Source organism: Apodemus sylvaticus, chromosome 14, assembly GCF_947179515.1.
Source record: "Apodemus sylvaticus chromosome 14, mApoSyl1.1, whole genome shotgun sequence".
Lineage (NCBI taxonomy): Eukaryota > Metazoa > Chordata > Mammalia > Rodentia > Muridae > Apodemus > Apodemus sylvaticus.
In genome coordinates, this window is record NC_067485.1 from 49,632,575 (window position 1) to 49,655,281 (window position 22,707).

A 22,707-nucleotide genomic window follows, 5' to 3' on the forward strand; every position below is an offset into this window, starting at 1 on the left:
TCTTTCAGCTGTTATGGGACTCATCAACTTTTAAACATTTCTAAGGAAATTTATAATATCCTTGTCATCTAAGCATAGGGAAGAATTTCAAAATAAATAAAAGCTGAAGAACATACTGCAAACGTCAGTGAATTGAGAATGATATAGCAGGAAATTTTGTTTACCCAAATATTTTTATAAATAAGAAATTCATATCCCAAACATGTGAACTTTGAAATTTCAATACTAAAATCATCTTAAGGTACTGAGAAAGGATGCAAAGGAATTTGATAACTATTTAATTATGAAGATGAATTAAATGATTATTAAGCCAACAACAGTTAGCTTAGCTCTGTACCCCATTTTTTAAAATAGGGTTATTTGGCTCTCTGGAGATCTGTTTATATACAACCTTAAGGCATTAAGACATTGGGATATCAATAAGGTAAAAGAAGATAAAAAAAAAAAATCATGGAAACAGAAAGGAGCCTAATTGGGAAAAGAGCAGATCAACAGGAGTGGGATGAAGAAAACAAAGAATAACAGAGTAAATAGATAAACATCCCTTTTATACAATAAGTTTATCTAAGAACATCACAATGAAACACATGCACAATATATAACAATAAAAAATGTAAAATCATGGTATATTTTTACAGCACCATACTTCACAATGATGGCCATGATTCGACCTCAGCTGTATATTTTAAAATAGTTAAACCCTAGAAATAGTATCAAAAAAAAGCAAGCCAGAGACTACATATGTATCTATATGGTAAGTAAATTAAATATTTCATTGTTAGAAGTATATAGGTATGTGACACAATGTGGAAGTAAGAAATTCAACTGACTGATTATTTTGGATTTTATCTGGGTTTGAGCACTGTGATAGATTCTATATGCGAGGCCCAGGAAGTAGCACTTTTAGAAAGTATGGCCCTGTTGGAGCAGGCGTGGCCTTGTTGACATAGGTGTGTCACTCTGGCTGTGGGCTTTAATATCCTCATCCTATCTGCTTGGAAGCCAGTATTCTGCTAGCAGCCTTCAGATTAAAATGTAGAACTCTCAGCTCTACCTGCACCATGCCTGCCTAGATGCTGTCATGCTTCCATTTTGATGATAATGGAATGAACCTTTAAATCTGTAAGCCAGCCTAAAATATATGTTGTCCTTTATAAGACTTGCTTTGGACACTGTATCTATCTACAGCAGTAAAACCATATCTAAAGCTGGCTTCTGTCTGCAGCTGGAGAAGGTCCTATACCACAGGGCTTCATACCCAGGTGGCACAGGGAGCTAGGTAACCTCCCAGGAGTGCAAATAGCCTGTGAGCACAGGTAGGATATTCACTCCTGCTCTGAAGAAACTGCCTAGAATCTTCAGAACACAGGAACCTAGGGGCAACCTGGGACAGGAGTCTTCCAATTTCCTTCTGTGCCCAGAGCTGATCCAGGGTGACAGAGCTACATGCACAAATACTTCAAGCAGAGAGCTGGACCAAGGATTAACTATATACCTGCAAGCACAGGTAAGACCACCACTTCTCTTCAAATTCCTGGCCTAAGAGGGACCTACTCAGAGTCATCAGGGTACAGAAACAAAGGATCAGCTGGGGACAGGATTCTTCTGATTTCTAACTGCACCCAAGAGCATACCCTGTACTATAGCTCTCCATTCCTAATTTCCTCCTAAAGAGAAATGGTCTCCTAGGAGTACTAATACACAAGCTTCCAGGACAGACAAGCAACAGTCAGTGACAGCAGGACCAGCTAACACCAGATATAACCAGATTTCAAAAGGCAATCAGAAGAACATAAGCAACAGAAACCAAGGATAGATGGCATCATCTGAAACCAGTTCTCCCACCACAGCAAGCCCTGGTTACCCTAATACACCAGAAAAGCAAGATTCTGATTTAAAAACACATCTCATGACGAGGATAGAGGACTTCAGAAGGACATAAATGATTCTCTTAAAAAAATATAAGAGAACACAGGTAGACAAATAGAAGACTTTAAAGAGAAAACTCAAAAATTCCTTAGAGAATTACAGGAAAACACAAACAAAAAAGGGGAAGGAAATGAAAAAAACCATCCAGGATCTAAAAATGGAAATAGAAAAAAATAAAGAAACCACAAAGGGAGACAACACTGGAGATAAAAAAAACCTAAGACAGAGATCAGACATAGATGCAAGCATCACCAACAGAATATAAAAGATAGAAGAGAGAATTTCAGGTACAGAAGACATCATAGAAAACATTGACGCAATAGTCAAAGAAAATGCAAAATGCTCCTAATCCAAGGAAATCCATGACACAATGAGAAGATCAAACTTAAGGATAATAGGTATAGAAGAAAGGGAAGATCCCCACCTTAAAGTGTCAATAAATACCTTCAACAAAATTATGGAAGAAAATTCCCCTAACCTAAAGAAAGAGATGCCCATGAACATACAAGAAGACTATGAAAGATAGAAGATCCTGAGCAGATGTCACACAGATCCTAAGAGAAGACAAATGGCAGCACAGACTACTATACCCAGCAAAACTCTCAATTACCAGAGATGGGGAAACTAAGATGTTCCTTGACAAAACCAAATTTACACAATATCTTTCCATAAAACCAGCCCTACAAAGGATAATAGATGAAAATCCGCTAACACAAGGAGGGAAGCTGCACCCTAGAAAAAGCGAGAAAGTAATCTTCTTTTAACAAACCCAAAGGAAGATAACCAGGAAAGCATAAAAATAACATCAAAAATAACAGGAAGCAACAATTGATATTCCTTAATAACTCTTAACATCAATGGACTCATTCCTCAATAGGAAGACATAGATAAACAAATTGGATATGTAAACAGGACACAGTATTTTGCTGCCTTCAGGAAATGCGCCTCAGTGTCAAAGACAAACACTACCTCAGAATAAAGACCTGGAAATAATTTTCCAAGCAAATGGTCCCAGGGAAGAAACTGGAGTACCCATCTTAATATAGGATAAAATCAACTTTCAACCAAAAGTCATGAAAAAAGATAAGGAAGGACACTTCATACTCCTCAAAGGAAAAATCTGTCAAGAAAAACTCTCAATTTTAAACATCTATGCTCCAAGTGCAAGGGCACGCACATTCATAAAAATATTTTTTTACTAAAGCTCAAAGCATTCATTGCACCTCACACAATAATTTTGGGGAACTTCAATACCCCCACTGTCATTAATAGACAGATCAGGGAAACACAAACTAAACAGAGACTAAACAGTGAACCTAACAGGAGTTATGGACGAAAAGGATTTAACAGGTATCTATAGAACATTTCATCCTAAGTCAAAAAAATATTCCTTCTTCTCAGCACCTCATGGTACCTTCTCCAAAATTGACCATGCAATCAGTCACAAAACAGGAATCAACAGATACAAAAAGATGGAAATAACCCTATCATAAGGAAGGCATCCTATCAGATCACCATGGACTAAGGTTGGTCTTCAATAGAAACAAAAACAGCAGAAAGCCCACATGCTCAGGGAAACTGAACAATATTCTCCTCAATGATAACTTGGTCAAGGAAGAAATAAAGAGAGAAATTAAAGAAGTTTTATAACTTAATGAAAATGAATACACAATATACCCAAACTTATGGGATACAATAAAAACAGTGCTAAGAGGAAAACTCATAGCTCTGAGTGCCTCCAAAGAAAAACTCAATAGAGCATACACTAGCAACTTGACAGCACATCAGAAATCTCTAGAACAAAATGAAGCAAATACATACAAGAGGTGTAGACAGAAATCATCAAACTCAGGGCCGAAATCAACCAAGTAGAAACAAAAAGAACTATTCAAACAATCAACCAAACCAGGAGCTGGATCTTTGAGAAAATCAACAAGATAGATAAACCCTTAGACAGACAAATCAGAAGGCCTAGATACAGTATCAAAATTATCAAATCAGAAATGAAAAGGGAGCCATAACAACAGAAACAGGAAAACCAATAAAATAATTGCATCCTACTACAAAATCCTTTACTCAAAAAAAAAAAAAAAAACTGGAAAATCTGGATGAAATGTGCAGTTTTCTAGACAGATACCAGGTACCAAAGTTAAATCAGGATCAGATAAACCATCTAAACAGTCCCATTACCCCTAAAGAAATAGCAGTCATTAAAAGTCTCCCAACTAAAAAAAAGCTCAAGACCAGATGGGTTTAGTGCAGAGATCTATCTGACCTTAAAGAAGACCTAACACAATACTCTTCAATCTATTCCACAAAATAGAAATATAATGGACACTACCCAATTTGTTCTATGAAGCCACATTATGCTTACACCTAAACAACACAAAGACCCAACAGAGAATGAGAACTTCAGACCAATTTTCCCTATGAATATTGATGCAAAAATACTCAATAAAACTCTTGCCAACCAAATCCAAGAACACATGAAAATGATAATTCTACACAGTCAAGTAGGCTTCATCCAAGAAATGCAGGGATGGTTCAATATATAGAAATCCATCCATGTAATCCACTACATAAACACACACACACACACACATACACACACACACACACACACACACACACATGGTTATTTCATTAGATACTAAAAAAGCATTTGGCAATATTCAGCATCCCTTCATTTTAAGTCTTGGAAAGATCAGAAATTAAAGGCCCATACCTAAACATATTAAAAGCAATTACATCGAACATCAAACTAAATGGAGAGAAACTTGAAGCAATCCCACTAAAATCAGGGACTAGACAAGGCTCCCCTCTTTCTCCTTATTTATTCAATATAGTATTCTCTATTGATATGAAGTTCTGGCTAGAGCATTTAGACAACAAAAGAGGTCAAAGGAATACAAATAGGAAAGGAAGAAATCAAACTATCAGTATTTGCAGATGATATGATAATATAATTAAGTGATCCCAAAATACTCCATCAGAGAATTCCTACAGCTGATAAACAACTTCAGCAAAGAGGATGGATATAAAATGCTGGATATAAAATTAACTCAGACAAATCCGTAGCCTTTTTATACTCAAAGGATAAACAGACTGAGAAAAAAAAGTAGGGAAATGATACCCTTCACAATAGCCACAGACAATATAAAGTATCGTGGTGTGACTCTAACCAAACAAATGAAAGATTTGTATGACAATAACTTCAAGTCTCTGAAGAAAGAAATCAAAGAAAACCTCAAAAGATAGAAAGATCTCCCACGTCCATGGATTGGCAGGATTAATATAGTAAAAATTTCCATCTTACCAAAAGCAATCTACAGATTCAATGCAATCCCCATCAAAATTCCAAGTCAAGTCTTCATAGAATTAGAAAGAGCAATTCTCAAATTCATCTAGAATAACAAAAATCCCAGGATAGGAAAAATATTCTCAATAATAAAAGAACTTCTGTCAGAATCACCATCCTGGGCCTTGAGCAGTACTACAGAGCAATAGTGATGATAAAAAACAAAAAACCCTGCATGATATTGGTACAATGACAGACAGGTAAATCAATGGAATAGAATTGAAGACCCAGAAATGAACCCACACACCTACAGTCACCTGATAAAGGAGCTAAAACCATACAGTGGAAAAAATTAGCCTTTTCACCAAATGGTGCGGGTTCACCTGGTGGTTAGCATATAGAAGAACGCAAATTGATCCATTCTTCTCTCCTTGTACAAAGCTCAAGTCCAAGTGGATCAAGGTCTTCCACATAAAACTAGATTCACTGAAAGTACCAAAAAAGAAATTGGGGAACAGCCTTGAACACATGGGCACAGGGGAAATTTTCCTGAACAGAATACCAATAGTTTATGCTCTAAGATCAAGAATTGACAAATGGGACCTCATAAAATTACAAAGGTTCTGTAAGGCAAAGAACACTTTCAATAGGAAAAACAGCAACCAGCAAATTGGGAAAAGATCTTTTCAAATCCCACATCCGATAGAGGTCTAATATCAAGTATTTACAATGAACTCAAGAAGTTAGACTCCAGAGAACAAAATAACCCTATTAAAAATGAGGTTCAGAGCTTAACCAAGAATTCTCAACTGAGGAATACTGAATAGCCGAGAAGCCCCTAAAGAAATGTTCAGCATCCTTAATCATCAGGGAAATGGAAATCAAAACAGCCATGAGATTCCACCTAACACCAGTCAGAATGGCTAAGATCAAAAACTAAGGTGACAGCAGGTGCTTGCTAGGATGTGGAGAAAGAGGAACACTTCTTCATTGCTGGTGAGATTGCAAGCTGATACAACTACTCTGGAAATCAGTTTGGTAGTTCCTTAGAAAATTGAAAATTGTACTTCCAGAGGACCCTGCTATATACCACTCTTGGGCATATATCCAGAAGATGCTCCATCATATAATAAGGACACATGCTTCACTATATTCATAGCAGCCTTATTTATAATAGCCAGAAGCTGGAAAGAATCCAGATGCCCCTCAACAGAGGAATGGATATAGAAAATGTGGTGCATTAACACAATGGAATATTACTCAACTATTAAAAACAATGAATTCATGAAATTCTTAGGCAAATGGATGTAACTTGAACATATCATATTGAGTGAGGTAACCCAATCACAAAAGAATACACATTGTATGCACTCACTGATAAGTGGATATTAGTCCATAAACTTGGAATACCCAAGATACATTTCACCGAATTGTATGAAGCTCAAGAAGAAAGAGCAAAGTATGGATACTTTGGTCCTTCTTAGAAGGGGGAACAAAATACACTTTGGAGGAGATACAGAGACAAAGTGTGGAGCAGAGACTGAAGAAAATGCCATGCAGAGACTGCCCCACCTGGGGATCCATCCCATATACTGTCAACAAACTCAGATACTATTACAGATGCCAACAAGTGCTTGCTGACACAAACCTGATATAGCTGTCTCCTGAGAGTCTCTGCCAGTACCTGACTAATACAGAGGTGGATGCTCTCAGCCAATCTGTGGACTGAGCACAGGGTCCCTAATGGAGGAGCTAGAGAAAGGACCCAAGAAGCCAAAGGAGCTGTCAGCCCATTAGGAGGAACAACATTAAGAACCAACCAGTAACCCCTGAGCTCCCAGGAACTAAACCACCAACCAAAGAGTACACATGGAGGGACCCATGGCTCCAGCCGCATATGTAGCAGAGGATGGCCTTGTCAGACATCAGTGAAAGGAGAGGCCCTTGGTCCTGGGAAGGCTTGATGCCCCAGTGTAGGAGAATGCCAGGACAGGGAAGTGAGAGTGAGTGGGTTGGTAAGCAGGATGGGGGGATGGGATAGGGTGTTTTAGAGGTGAAACCAGGAAAAGATAACATTTGAAATGTAAATTTTAAAAAACATAAAAAAGACCTAAGACAAGCCTACTTGGGGCACTAATCTTGTTGAAAATAATATTTTCTTATTCTGGTATTAGGTGCATGCATACTCATTGTAGCCGTAGTTCTTAAACTATAAATACATATTATAATGCTCCTTTGTATGACTTAATATGTTATACATATGTATGTGTATGTAGATGTGTGTATGTACATGTGTGCATGTTTAGGTTCTACCTACATGTATATATGTGCACCATATGTTCCTGGTGCCTGTGGAGGCCAAAAGAAGGCATCAGAATACCTAGAATTGGAATAATAGAAAATTTTAAGCTGCTATATGGAGTCTGAGAATTGGACCAGGGTCCTCTGTAGGAACAGCATGAATTTATAACTGCTAAGACATCTCTCCAACCCCAGAATTATGAGATTTTGACATTAAAGAATGAGAGGCTTGTGTGTATTAGCTTTATAATAAGATTTAGTTATAGAAATTGAACCAAAGTAGTAGTTGAATATGAACAATACATGTTTTGTGAAAGTCTAAGTGAACTAATAAGAATTTTAAAATAGTAGAGAAACTAAAAAAGAAAAGAAAGTGCAAAAATGAATTGAAGAAAAAGAAATTGTGTCAAAGAAGTAAGAAAACTCTGAACACCAGCTTTTAAAGCTGATCTCCATTGTCTCGGAAGAGATGCTTTGATACCACAAATGAAAATTTTCAACTTATAGGTTACATCAGAATATAAGCCCACTAGGAAAACATCGCATAAAATTAGCTTTAGACTAGATAATAAAGTATATATGGAATGTAAGTTAAATGATATACTTGGGTGCCTATCCTTTCCAAGATCTTATTATGTATGTGTAATTATTCCAACATCGGAAAAATCCCTTCTGTCATAAGGATTTTATATAAGGACTCTTTGATTTTAATGACAAATGAGAGTAAGACAATTCTTTTGTTTTCTAAGATACAATTGCATGTTTTACTATTTTTGTTTTTTGTTTTTGTTTTTGTTTTTTACTTTCTGATTTTATTCCTGAATTTTTCTGTTTTTTTCTGAATTATTTTATTTTGTATTTTTTTTTTCTGAATTTTCCTAATGAAGTAGACTGGTGATGGTGTTCTTCAGGTTTGGTAAACATATTTTATGTTACAAATGGCATGTCCCTTGTTGGTTGATAGGTCACTCTTAATGTTTTCTAGTCAAGCTATGACCATGTCTCTTCAAGGCCTTCTCAGCATGGTCCTTGCAATGTCTTCCCATGTTCGTTTACAATATAGCCCTTGAGGTCAGCCAGAAGTGCTAACTGAAGTCATTATAATGCAACCCTGGACAAAAGTAAGATCCTAAAAGTACACATATTGTAGAAGGACTTTGTGTCTAGGGAAACTAGAGTTTGGTAAGATAGTTAAACAACAACCCTACCAAATTATATAACCAAAAAGAAACTCCTGATAATATCCAGTTAATTCACTTTATTTATTTAAAAAAATTCAACACACATTTGCAGATGACTAAACAGATATTATTAAATAACTGGAAGACACAAGTAGATACATTTAACTGGAATTTCCCATGCATGGCTGTTAGCATTTGGATGGTGAGGACCTAGTTCCCTCCTCTCCTTATGGTCTCAATGTTCCTTAGCATTTCACATCTGGCACATTAGACTTTATTTGCCAGCATAGTGACATGTCTTTAATCCCAGTATTTTGAAGGCAAAGGCAGGTGTATATCTGTTAATTTGAGGCTATCCTGGATTACTTAGTAGATTTCAGAACCGTCAGAGCTACATAATGATACCCTGTCTCAAAATCTACATTAGTATTTGTACTCATTATCAATTAATAATTATTCCTGATCATGCATTCAACACATGTGTGTTTCACAGACAAATGCATGTGCCTAAATCCATACTCTGTTTCTCGGTGAAGCCAGAGGTTGATAACTGTGTCCTGACTGAGTTGGAAGCATAGCCATTTTATGCTAGGGCCATAATTATCATGTTAATTAATCCCTACAGATGCAATAGAGAAATTAATATCCTTCCACATAGTGAGGATTCTGGGCCTCAGAGTTCTTCAGTTCTTTCCCCCAGATCAATGGGGGAATCTGTCCCCCTCACATTTTGGGTGACTGAGCAGCTTTTGGGTTGTGCCAGGGTGTTCTTGGCTTCCTGTGAGGGAAGTTTAATTTATTGTTTAATGTGTGTCCTGCTACCAAGCAATTGTTTGAGCTTCATAACTCCATTCAACTGACTTGATTTTACACAATTGACCACACTGGACAGTTATTTTAATGGTAAATCAAATTATGCTTCTCCATTTTTTCTCTTTGACTGACGGCCCAAATGGTAGGAGCCTCCTGAGTGACTAGAGTTAGGCATAGTTAACCACAGTTCAAGATCAGCGGCCAATTGCTTGTCAAATATTGGGTCAGTACTTAATTTCTTTAAGCTACCATTATCTTATCATTGAAGAGAAGATACTACTTTGGGCCTTGTCTTCTCAATCAGTAGATTTAATGAAACATGTTTGATTCATAATATAATGAGTAGTCTTTAATGAGTTTTGCTATAACTGCTGACATTGCATTAATTACAGCTATTGTTGCTTTAATATCTAATCGCAGTGTTATCTTTGTTTAATGACCTTCACTGACCTCTTTGACCTGAGTCATGTTGATTTAAAATAGGAAGAATTAAATATTTGCTTCTCATTAGTTATTGTCCCTTCCTTGTAAGGAAGCTTTTCTTATGTTCTCAGTCGGCTTAAGGCTTTTGTTTTCCATCTCCTCTCTTATAATTATGATTTTGGTAAAACTTGTTGATTATTATTGCTTGCCCCTTCTTTATACCTGACATATCAGAGTTGTGTGGAGTTTGTTGAATTAAGTAAATTTGTCAAATGGGGATTCATTGCAGATTTATCTTCTTCTGGGCATCCTTACTAATGCCATTGTTGATACCACTTCAGTTTTGATATGTACAAAGAAAGTGTAGCCTTAAGCTGGTTTTCCTACTTTCCACATTTTTTGTATTGGATAGAGGGTAGCTGTATGTGAGAGGAGAGTCTCGGAAAAGAACCTAGAGTCTGGCACATAGCATTTTCCTGTATCCTAGGCCCCACTATACACCATTTCAGTTTTTAGACAGGGTCCTACTAATTTGTCCAGGTTGGCCTTGAGCACAGTTTGTAGCCAGACAGGACTTGCATTTGGAATTTTCCTGCATCCCTATCTCAAGCAACAGGCCTGTACCCACAGGGACAGCTGAGGGTATCAGTTTTTAATTTCTGTGCTTTTTTGTTTGCTTTTCTAGTGCTACATTACAGATCTTTTTCTTTTTCTTCCATAGGACTTTATAAAAAGACTTACTTTTCTTTAGACTTGTATTGCTCACATCACTCTAAGGTATACATTCATCACCCCATCATTAATACATTACCATTTGACTCTCATTAGGCTGTCACTCTATAAAACCCCTGAGAATGAAAGAGTCCTTATTTTAAATAGGCCTGATACTTTGCTAAAGAGGTTAGTGCACTATCTAAAATTCTATTCTTGGCAAGAATAGGCTTTTGAAACATCAAGAAGAAATGAAATTTAGAGGTTCTCCCAAATAATGAAAGGTCTAGGAAGAAAAGAGGAGTAAAGTGGGGGTGAAAACAGTCTAATCTAAAACACTGCCAAAGGACAAAACTCACATAAGAGTTCCAGGGAAGTTATTTATTTTGAAATAATTTAATATGAAATAAGAACTTAAATGATCAGATTGAAGTTAAAGTCAAGAAATCCACATAAAGGTACTCACAGTTTAAAGTTCCTGAAGGGGTCTGGCAACGAGACTCTGGTTAACAGCACATTGCTTTTTTTGTAGGTCCCAAGTTTGGTTCCTAACATCCCCATGAGGATGCTTAGACCTGTTTGTTACTCTAGCTACAAGAATTTGATTCTATTTCTTCTGGCCCTCATGGACATCACCACTCATACTTACATTTTTAAAAAATATATATATATTAAATCTCTGAAGATTTTCTGGTCCATTTTTAGTGGCCATAGTAAAGAAGATTTCATTTAGTTTTTTTGTATTAAAATTTTAGACACTGGAATCTTGGCTAGATGAGAGAAGGGAGGTGAGACATTCACTAACCTTTTCCAAGGAAATGTTTGATTAGAGGTATCAGAAAGCATGCCTTAGTTTCCAATGAAGCTTTGATGAGACAACACACTGGAGGTAGTGGGTAAGCTGTATGTTAAGATAGTCTCCTGACTTCAGAACTATTTGAAAATGATACTGGGTGAAACTCCACAAACAATACTGGAGAATTACCTAAGATTCTAGGTTACTGGGCAGTTTTTTAGGGACAGTACTGTCTCTGAGATGATAAGACCCGGGCCAAGAGAATCTTCCCAGCTCCAAACTGAACATTAAAATGTGTCTGCCAAGAGATGGCATCAAGCCAGCCTTTTGTATGACTAGAAGGTCAGTCCTGCTTATTTGCTTCATTGTCCACATGTCACAGCAAATGACAATGGGAAATGGCATTCAGTTTCTTATGCCAAACATCAGACAAATTTGTATTTTTTGCTTAAAAGAAAGTATTGATCCGATAAACGTCTCAACCAGGAACTACTACATGCAGATAGCAGTTAAGTTAGAGGTAAAAGAAGTATGATCCTTAATGCTGCTCCTGAGAAATATTTCAATCAACTGCCTCTAGCTTTCACTTCACAAAACTTTGACACATGTCCCTTGACCTTTAGCAACTATCCTTTCACGTTTGACACTTAACATTTGCTACGTGATTAAAATTCAGCGTTAATTAATTTCAATGCTATCAGTTAAGTTATATTTAGCTAAGAACACTCACTTTTGTCTTTTGTGAGTAGCACTGCAGTGCTATTACAAAGAGGTAGTCAGGAGGGCAACAGAGATACGAGAAGAGAAGAATGATTCAGTGTGCGGATAATTGTTTCAAGTGAAATTTAGCTTGGTATTTTTGTTCCTGTCCTCAGCAGAACTGAGATTTAGCACCTCCGGCTGGCATTTAGCCCCCACCCCCACAGAGAAGGAGGCTGTGCTGGGTGGATGCTGAGAATGAGCCACACCAGAATTAAATTATAGCACAGTTCTAACACTGGCAAGGGTTTTCTCTGGCCAGCTCGTGTGTGTACAAACCTGGTAATGCCAAAAGAAAAGCAAGGCATTGCTAGCAAGGCTCTCCATATGGTGTAGCAGTGGCCCGAATGATGGGGGTTGAATAATTGCTAGAGAGTTACTCTGAAACAGTGGCAATTCCTCATACAAACTTATTGGATACCAGAATACTTGAGCATAGCAGATTCAGACATTCAATCTTAAGAGGCATCTTAATGATTGACTTATGTCATAGTGAACCCAAATGTGTATTAGAAGTAGATACCACCCCATCTCATTTTTCTGTTCTTCTGATTCTTTTTTCAAGGAAGAATATGTTTTTATTGGCTTCTTTATTCCAGACACCCTCACCTTTTTATAAATACATCATGGCTCACTAAATCTGAATCTCAAAATTCTATAGAACCATTATCACTGCTCTTCCTATGAACTAAAAATCCTTAAGTGTACTGCACCACTGAAATGCTTCTATCATGTACAGGATAGAAAGAGAGGATTACCCTCAGCTAAGGAAACACAGTTTACAATTTAGTTGCTGAAGCTCCAACTACCCATTTTGTATTCCCCTAGTTGTTTAAAATAATTTTTTTGTCATATAGTAACTCAACTTTTACATTGCAGAGTCTGTCCTCAAGCCACCATGGCCTATTTTATTAATAGGTAAAACAATTTGATTATATATAGCAGATTTTAGATTCTTGAACAACAATAACAAGAATTTAGCCTCCATTTCCAGGCTATGTAGTCAAATAACAAAGCACCCAGGTATAAAAGACATGTGTCCCTGGTGAGATACTGTACTATAACTGACCTATGGTCTTAGGTCGGATCCCAAGCTATGTTTACTTTTGTTCCTAAGGGAACAAACACTGAAAAGATGATCTTGGTCACAGCACAGAAGAAACTACTCAGCATTCTCGCATGAGGTGTTTGGCTCTTTCTGTGTTCCCTCATCAGAGTCCTATTCTTGAGAACCTATAAAGTCTTTTCATCATAGAAAACAACGCTGAGTAAACCTCCATGCTCAGGTTCCTAGCCTGTGTCTTCCCTAGACTCTTTCTCAGTTGACTACATTCATGTGTTTATTTTAAGTCTTGTGTCCTACACCTCCAGCTGTGACTTGCCCCTTGGACACAGATTCACCTTTCACATCGAAATGGCCTCCTAATTCCACTGAACAGATGGCCAGGAGTGCATATGTATCTCCCACAGCCTCATCTAGTGTGGGTCCCAGATCCTCTTCTGCAATTGACTTTGTTCAGATTCTCCCATTATTTAACAGAAAAAGATAACATTTGACATTAGAGCAGGGCACTTAGATGGGAGGAGGAAGACAATAAACTATATTTAAAGTAAGTAAATATTTTAAGTGTGAGAAGATTTTGTACAATTGGACTTTTACAGTTCATGAATCTCTTAGCCACTTTGGCTTCAATCAGTATATATGACAATAAGAGACAATTTTCAAGGGAAAGTTTAAAGATCTCTGCTTTGTGATATCTTTCTTCAATGCTGACCAAATAGATGGTTGTCTCTATATCTTGAGGTTGAATATAGTTTACTTCTACAAATGATATATCTGGTTTTCCATTTTCAGGTATTGCACAATGGCCTTGTTATGGAAATGGATCATCCTACTGTGGGGAAGATTTCAGTCCCAGGTTTGAAATGTTTTCATTATTTTTCTTAGCACCCTCATTCATCAACTGTACATAGGGTTTCTACTACAGGCATCTGAAAACTCCCTAAAGAACTTATTGAAAAGCAATTCAAATGTATAATTTGTATAAAAGGGAAATTCTATGTCCATACCTAACTCTAAGAATGTGTGCTGAGACTATAAGCTCTGTCTTTTCACTAAAGAATGTTGAAATATCACAGAGATAAAAGTGATCATGTTTCCTCCTTCTACATCATGCAGTTATGGGCATATGAAAGTAAATTATGTAATTATCAAAAGATAAGTAATAATAGTAGGTATGTTAAAGACCAAAATATTTTGTGGTTCCGGTGAAGATAGAGAAGAAGGAATGTGGGAGTGGTCATCTTTTAGGACTGTGGTCAAATGTGTAGATTTTGATTTTTCAGGTCAAAAAATTAAGTGTTAATAAACTGTGGTTTTTAAATGTTGACTCATACTAGATAAACTCATCAAAATCTATGGCTTAGGCAAAAATGCCATTTTCATTTCCAGAGGGAGCCATCTTTGTGGTAGCTAGAAGCATCCTCTATTTTTAAGTTTCAAAAACAACCTGGTAAGATTTCCTGAAGCTGCTCAGATAATGACCATGGGTAACTAGAAACATGTAACCAGAGGAGAAAATAATGAATGGAAGCAAATTGAGAGGATGTGGATATGAAAGTTGTATGGAGTGCTCTGTGTTGAGAATGAAGGTACCTGAGAGAGGTCACACAATCATAGTCTATACATGTTAACATGGCATTTAGAAAGATTGTGAAGAGAACGCTGATGAAGTCTAAAGAGGTCATGTAGTCATTCACTCACACAATGAGCATAGGCTGAATGTCAGGTATCGCTTTGAGGTCTGTTAATAGGAAAACAAAGGAGACAACTTGGAGTCCACACACAGACCTTGTACTTATTAGTATGTCAAATCCTATGAACTATGAGTGGATGCTTCCAAAAGTGTAAATAAAGGAAAATAAAGTGTGCTGTCCTAGACAGTGAGAAGTGCACAGATGCTTCTGTAGTTTGGGAGACTGAGGAACACTTATTTGCTAGGCTGTTTTGTAAACTAAGGTTGAAGAAAAAACAAAGTTTGGCTTGAAGAATAAAAAGGAAGGTTTGAAACCTTCCTTTAAGGGTGTGCTTAAAGGTGAGAAAAAACTATTAGGCTGGAAAAGACACCAAGGGCACAAGCAAAGGCCTGAGCCTCCACCAAATTGGACTTACCCTAATATCTACTGAGAGAGCAGAGCAACACAATTTAGACTGAAAGTCTAACCTTATTACAAGAGCATATGTGATAGTTTCTTAAATGTGTCAGAACCAAAACAGCCATTGCAATACTTTTAGCATGAGAAGACCTTAAAACTATTTTGCTCATTTTCTATTTTTTTTTTAACAGTGAAAGTGATTTTTCACAAAAAGTCTCTATATTTTGAACAGATCAAAGGGATATGTTGCTGGTTACTAGATGGAGAGTCCATCCAGTCAGTTAGCTTTCCTGCTTTGCCCCTCGACATGCTAAGACTCTCCAATCCCCTTCCTTACATATGTAGACGTTTTCTGGGAGGATTTGGACAAATGTCTTCTTGCCCCAGACAAGGCACAAATAACAGAAACAAAGAAGTGTTCCACTCAAGTATAACTTTGTAAATTAGTCAGTCTAACAGGGTTACTTACAGGAACTTGGTAATGGATTCCTTATTGAGAAATGGCTACTTAGAGGTAGTTATACCACTGAGGAAAAACATCTGTCTCCTCCGGCAACTGTTAATCACATATGTATTTGGGAAAGGGGGCAGTACATGAGCCCCTTTCTCTTAGCAATGGTTATAAATCCTTGGGGTGTCACTTGAGTTTTTCTGTTCTCCATAACTGAAGATCAATGCACTCAGTTTTATATGGTTATCAGGGGAAAGACTGTTTACAGCTGTTGGCAGTTCAAGCAAAAATAGCTATACCATGCCCATCAGACAGTTTCACAACATACCCCAAAACAACAGAGTTCTAGACTACTGATCTAAGATGACACCAAATTTTACAGATGAGTCACAGAGTCATTGGCATCCCCATAAATTAGAAGAAACAGTCTTCACTTTAAAGACAATAGAGTTGTTAACCAGACTGTAAAGGAAAACAGAACCTAGTGGAGAATATAGGAGAATCTCATTGGAGAAGACGCTTTCACTTTCCCCATCTATTAGTTGTGAAATTTGTTAATTTTTGTGTAAAAAGAATAAAGACTCTATCTCAAGAAAGAGATTTTGTTCTTTTAATTTCTGGAAAGGAAGACTATACCCATTGCTCAGTTTAATCTGTGAATGTATCAAGTAGCTATGGTCACAATAAGGTGTGTAACTAAGAACACAAAATCTCTTACTGTGTTCCTTTATTGCATCTGTGTGATCAGCTGGGAGTTATAGCCACAGACAGGGCTCCAATGGGTGTCTTTATTTCTGACTACACATCATGGCTGGCTTGATTTCTCACAGCTTGCTGGTCTCAGTTCTGCCCTCTGTGTCTATTATGTCCCATGACAAATGGCTGAAGAATAAGAAGACACAGAGAATCTATAGTGTCACTTAAAGTATTAACATAGCACCAACAAACCACACTCTTTATCATTGACTAAGGCAACTGTAAGTTGTTTCCATAGGGCAAGAAATCCAGGCCTTTGAAAAGACTTACTGATGAACAAATAAAAGGGGGCAAAAACTTACAGTGATGGTTTCAGTTCTTCTATACTATCTCATTTCTGGTTTTACCCCTTTGTAGATTATTTCTTCTTAATTTCTGTACAGTTCATGTATCCTTTTGGTATGTCTATCTTACTGACAGGATTTCTTTCTATAAATATATCAATATGAAAGTTATTCAACTTCAGGCTCATTGATTTTTGGTTATCTAATAGAGACATATTTTGAATTTTCTAAATTTAGTTCTATAGTTTTTCATCTAAGTATATTCATATTTGTATTTATACTTAAATTGTCACTATTAACAAACCTATCTACATTTTCTTTATTATTAATGAATAATGATGTGTGCTACATTTCCATATGTTGCATATTTGGGGTCTTATATTATTACTGGTAACTTGTATGCTAGAGAGTTTCACTGTGTAGTTGTAGCTGACCTGGAACTCAGTGTGTTGCTTAGGCTGGAATTACATCTGCAGCGTCCATCCTCCCTTTCTCTCGAAAGTGCTGAGATTACAATGTGAGTCACAGCTGGTCTATGAACATTCTCATGTAGCATCTCTAGTATCTTATTTTTAGATATGAAATCCACATGGACTTCCCTCAGCTAAGAGCGCCTACCTATGTACCAACAAACTCCACCTCACAGTACTGCTTAGCCAATGTAAAACAATTAACCCTTTCCAAAGAGATTAACTAAAGTTTGCATTCTTTTCACTATTCAAAGATGCTAGGTGGTCAGTCACTCATAGAGCTTCTAGTTTGTGGGAAAGGCAGGCAGGGGACAATCAATGTGGAAAATGAGGGAAATCAATGTGGAAAATCCGTGGAAAACTAGAGGCTGAAGTCTACAGACTGAAGACAGTCCCTGTAAGGGGTGTGGTGTAAATAGATATTTAGGGACTGTAGCATGGCACACTGGAGGCTATGAGATTATGCTAGAATTGAGAAAATAGATAGAAATGGCTCAAAGTTACTGTGGAGAGTGATCTAGATGTGAGATGAATGAAATCTTAAACAGAAATAATGATGAAGTTAAAACCAAATCAGAACCAAAGTATGGATACTTTAATCCGTCTTAGAAGGTGGATCAAAATACCTGTGGCTCACAGCCAACTAACAGACTGAGCATAGGGTTCCCAATGGAGCAGCTAGAGAGAGGACCCAAGGAGCTGAAAAAGTTTGCAGCCCCACTGGAGGAACAATAATATGTACCAACCATTACCCCCCAGAGCTTCCAGGGACTAAACCACCAACCAACGAGTACACATGGAGGGACCCATCGCTCCAGCTACATATGTAGCAGACAATGGCCTTGTCAGACACCAATGAGAGGAGAGGCCATGGACATATGGAGGTTCTATGCCCCAGTGTAGAGGAATGCCAGGTCAAGAAAGTGGGGGCAGGGATTATTAAGCAGGGGGAGGGAAGATGGGATAGGTGGTTTTCTGGGGGTAAAAAGAAAGGGGATACCATTTAAAATGTAAATAAATCAAATATCTATTAAAATTTAAAAAAAGTAATAGGGACATGATGTAATTATATAATTTTAAAATAATAAAGTTAAATTTTTAAGTAAAATAATAAAAAATCAGAGGTTTCAGAGTCATCTACAGCAGTGTCTCTCTGTCTCTTCTGAAAGCTGGGCTTGGAACTAGAGTTTGGACAGAAACACCAGCCCCACCATTGCAGATGATTTCATGGGTTAATTTTAGGAGTGATTTCTGTTTCTACCAAAGACTTCTTTGGGTAAACCTACGGTGTCCTGAGGTTTATGGATTATTTTTTGTTTGTTTTTTGTTTTTTTTGTTCTTAAATGTCAATTATTTCATTTATTTAGATTCCAAATGCTGTCCCCCTCCAGGTCCCCATTCTCAAAGTTCTTTATCCTATTTCCCCTTCCCTCCCCTCCCCATTATCTCTGAGAGGTTGCTACCACTGCCCTCTTCCCTCTTTCCTGGGACATCAAATGGGCTTAGACACATCCTCTCCCACTGAAGGCAGACAAGGCAGCTCTCTGCTACACATGTGCTTCAGACCTTAGACCAGCCCCATGTGCTCTTTGGTTGGATGCTTAGGCTTTGGGAGCTCCCCGGGGTCCAGCTTAGTTGACACTGTTGTTCTTTCTATGGGGTTGCTATCCCTTTCATCTCCTTCATTTCTTTCCCTAACTCGTCCATAGGGGATCCCAACCTCAATCTAATGGTTGGCTGCAAGTATCTGCACCTGTCTCCGTCCAGCTGTCCTGAGTTTTAAACTGTAAAATTGATAAAAATGTGTGCTTATTAAATATAGAAAATAAAGACATATTCAATTCCCAGCAGAAGTTCTACAATGAGACAGATGATATAAACACCAACTGACTGTCACAATAATGGAAAGAGCTTGCATAAATTATCACAAAGTCTGTCAATTCTCACTGAACTGCTCACTGCATCTTACAGTGCCACTGGCCATTGGCTTATTATCCAGAGCAGATCCTGCTGTCCTTCCATATTCTGTGGAAGTGCCAAAATGGCCTTAGTCCTATGCCCTGAACTTCAAAGTCTGTCACTGCAATAGTTTTTGCTGGGTAGTTCTAAAGTTGTTCACTGTAACCTTTCAAAGTCTTACGCGTGAAAATATGCTGTGCTCATTTGACTCCAGAAACTTCTGGGAAGTGTTCACTGTTGATTATGTCAGTGCTCAGAGGGGCCACAGTCTTTATTCATGTGAAAGGATGCTAAATTGAATTACCCTGCATGCTTATCTCTGATCTGTGTTTTCCAAAAAGAGCTCTACATTATTTTAAATAAAACTTCCTCTACATTTTTCTCAACAACATTTTAATCTTCATACACAGTACTTACCAGTTTTAACCAGAGGGTATTGGATAAAGGAGGAAAAATCACCAATTTGAACAAGTGTAACTTGAGCCACATTATTGAAAACATTCTAAGCTTTATTGATTTTTTTAAATTTTGAATTACTTGCTAGACTTTTTTTTTTTATATAAGAAATGCTCTAAAGCATCGTTCTAGCCTTGACGCAGAACATCTCTGTGCCAACTTAGGAAAAATCACATGAGCACTGCCTGAAGCAACTTGATGTTAAAATCTATTATGTTAAAAAATAACCTTTTAAAGATGATGTATACCAAGTTTATTCCACATAAATTTTTATGTAAGCAGCCTTCGGAACCACTTTGGAAGTTTTACCGTTGAGATTGTTTTCAGTTGAAGCATGAACAGATCACACAGCAGCCACCCAGTCCCGTCTGGGGTGCTCTGACCATGGACTCCTACACCTTGCCTCATTACTTTCATCTTTTTTCCTTCTCTTTAGATATGAAAGTAGATGATTCTGAAATCGAAGTATAGTTAAATTTCTAGACTTGCTGACAGCATTTGGGAAAGCTGTTGCAGATCATACCTGGCTAAAGAAAAAGGAGGAACCAGGGCTTCTATCATTACTCCTCCACGAAGTGCAATATGTTTGTCTTTACAAGAAATCCAATGTGAATCTGATGCAAGATGAGGTGAAATAAGCCCTTTCTTCCCAAGACAAAAGCCTCTCAGATGACGTTTTCAAAGGGAAAGTAAAAGATAATGTAATTTTCTTGGGTGAACCTTCAATTGGACATTATAGATTCTTTGGTATCTCTTCAACTCTCTCTGTTAGGAGTCTGTGCCAGAAGTAACCTAATCAAATACCTAGATGCTGAACTCAACACAGAAATCAAAACAACACTGAACTAATGACACAGAATGGCTGGAGGCCATAGTGACCGGAAAGTATTCACTTTTGTCTCAGAGGGTCTGTAAGCAATTTTTTTGTATTGGCTCTTCAATTCTTGGCATGTAAGCTGGATCTAATTCTCATTTACTACCCAAAGAAGTCTCTTTGGGTCTTTGTCATAAATTAAATGAAGTTGAGCATTCAAATTTATTGGAGAAACAATAAAATATATAAATTAATATATAAGTAGAACGTTTTAAATCTATCTTCCAGTTCCTACTTCCACATTAAGTACTTTAAGTAGATTATCAAGAAGTTACATTATCTTGGCTTCTAAGTGACATCCCCATAGGGAAAGGTGTTTGATTTCATCACTGTATTTGTTCTTGAATGGATGGGGATTGGTGATGCCGGTTTAGTGCTCATTAAAGGAAGAGTGGCTCTACTTATTGCTATCTGACCAAGAAGAGACACTGGCACACAAGGAGATAACTATTTGCCTGAATTCCAAAGCAACATTGTTTGCTTTCCCATAAATATTTAGTAGGTAATGAAGATTTAGACGGAGAAAATGTTACTGGAGAAAGCCTGCTTTTCCTTTAAAAGTACCATATAAGTTAAATGGGTTCACACATCTGCAAACCCAGCTGTCAGCAGGCTGAGGTTGAATTGTGAGTATAAGGCTAGTATATAGCAAGTTCAGAATTAGCTAAAAAAGCAAAACTCTGTCTTCTACAATATAGATGAGTACAGTTTAAAACTAAATTAGAAATAAAAGATCATAGTCGAATTTTGATTGAGCAGACACCATTGTGTTAATATCAAAAAGATGTTGGTAGAGCTAGAAGTAGGCGTGAAGGGGTTAAATTAAAACCCCAGGAACTAACCAATGAGTCATAGGCAGTATCCCACTTGCCACATCACCCCAAACCTTAAGGAGAATTTGGCATTGAGCTGGGTCTGTGGGCCTCCAAGCTTATCTTCTCAGCTTGAGCTATTGCTGTCTCCTGTGTGTGCGTTACATATCTGCTTTAATGAAATCATGTCTGCACGTTGTCATGACTTTATCTGGCAGTAGAATTAGCAGCCAGTGTGTTTCTGGGCTCAGGTTTTGAGTATGATTAAGACATCACATAGAGGGGGAGGACAAGGAGGCCTTAGAATGCTCCCCCAGTTTTTCCTTCACCTGGACGTTACATAAGTGACAGGGGGCTGTGTTACTGGCACAGTGGGAAGCCTACGAATCTTACTCTTTAAAAAGTTATCCTAAGATAAACCCCTAATTATTTTTTAAAGCTGTGAATTTCAAGAACAGATAAGCAACATCCTGATTTTGATTAAACTGAAAATTAAGAAACAATGTCAGTTAATACAAACAGTTTCAAAAGTAAAGACACACTCCTTCATCCTGTCTGCATCTTTAGAGAATCACAAAAGAGCCAGCCCGCAGAGAAACTCTACCAGGTTGAATCTGCATTTTCTTAGTTGGAGGATCTTTGGTTAATGTCCTTTTACTTTTTATTGGTTTTAATATGATTAATATTATCCTTTTTTATTCTTCAATATAAGAATAACTTTTTATTCTTCAATATAAGAAGAAATATATTTCATATATTTCATAAAGCTTCATTTTATGAGTACATTTAATGCCATTGTTGGTGTGAAGTATTCAACTATGAAGATATATATATGCGAGCAGACATTTGCTAGGTAGTTCTCTTCATATATTGTCTGAGCACTTATGGCTATGATCTGTTATATCGCTAGGATAATTCAGTACATGTGATTTTCATGTCTATTTTGTAGATGGAAAAAGTGAGACTTGCTGAATGTTGCTGCACTGAGAAGATATCACTGGGGTAATTTCACTCCACACCTGTCTCAACAAAACATATTTTCTCTTTTCAGAAAGGAAAGTTGAGCATAATATACAGACTTTGGCTTTTGGAGTTTAGCATTCATTTAAAAGTAACTAAATATATATTAAACTTTATTTTATTTTATTTAGAATCAGCATAGAAAGTTAATACTGCTTTGATTTCATGAATTGAAACTTACATTGAGCACATCTCCTTTGGGGATTGTTTGTGTTTTACTAGGTCTTTAATTGTCTTGGGTTTTTTGTTTTTGTTTTT

At 37.1% G+C, this 22,707-nt stretch overlaps 1 protein-coding gene across 1 annotated transcript in view; it reads left to right on the forward strand.

Annotated features, from left to right (window-relative positions):
* The window catches only part of Sugct (succinyl-CoA:glutarate-CoA transferase), an 819,151-nt gene that overhangs the window by 689,482 nt on the left and 106,962 nt on the right, over positions 1 to 22,707 (forward strand). Inside the window, exon 13 of the mRNA XM_052157285.1 lies at positions 14,067 to 14,130. Coding sequence (XP_052013245.1) covers positions 14,067 to 14,130 — 64 coding nt within the window. The remainder of the gene's footprint in view (positions 1 to 14,066; positions 14,131 to 22,707) is intronic.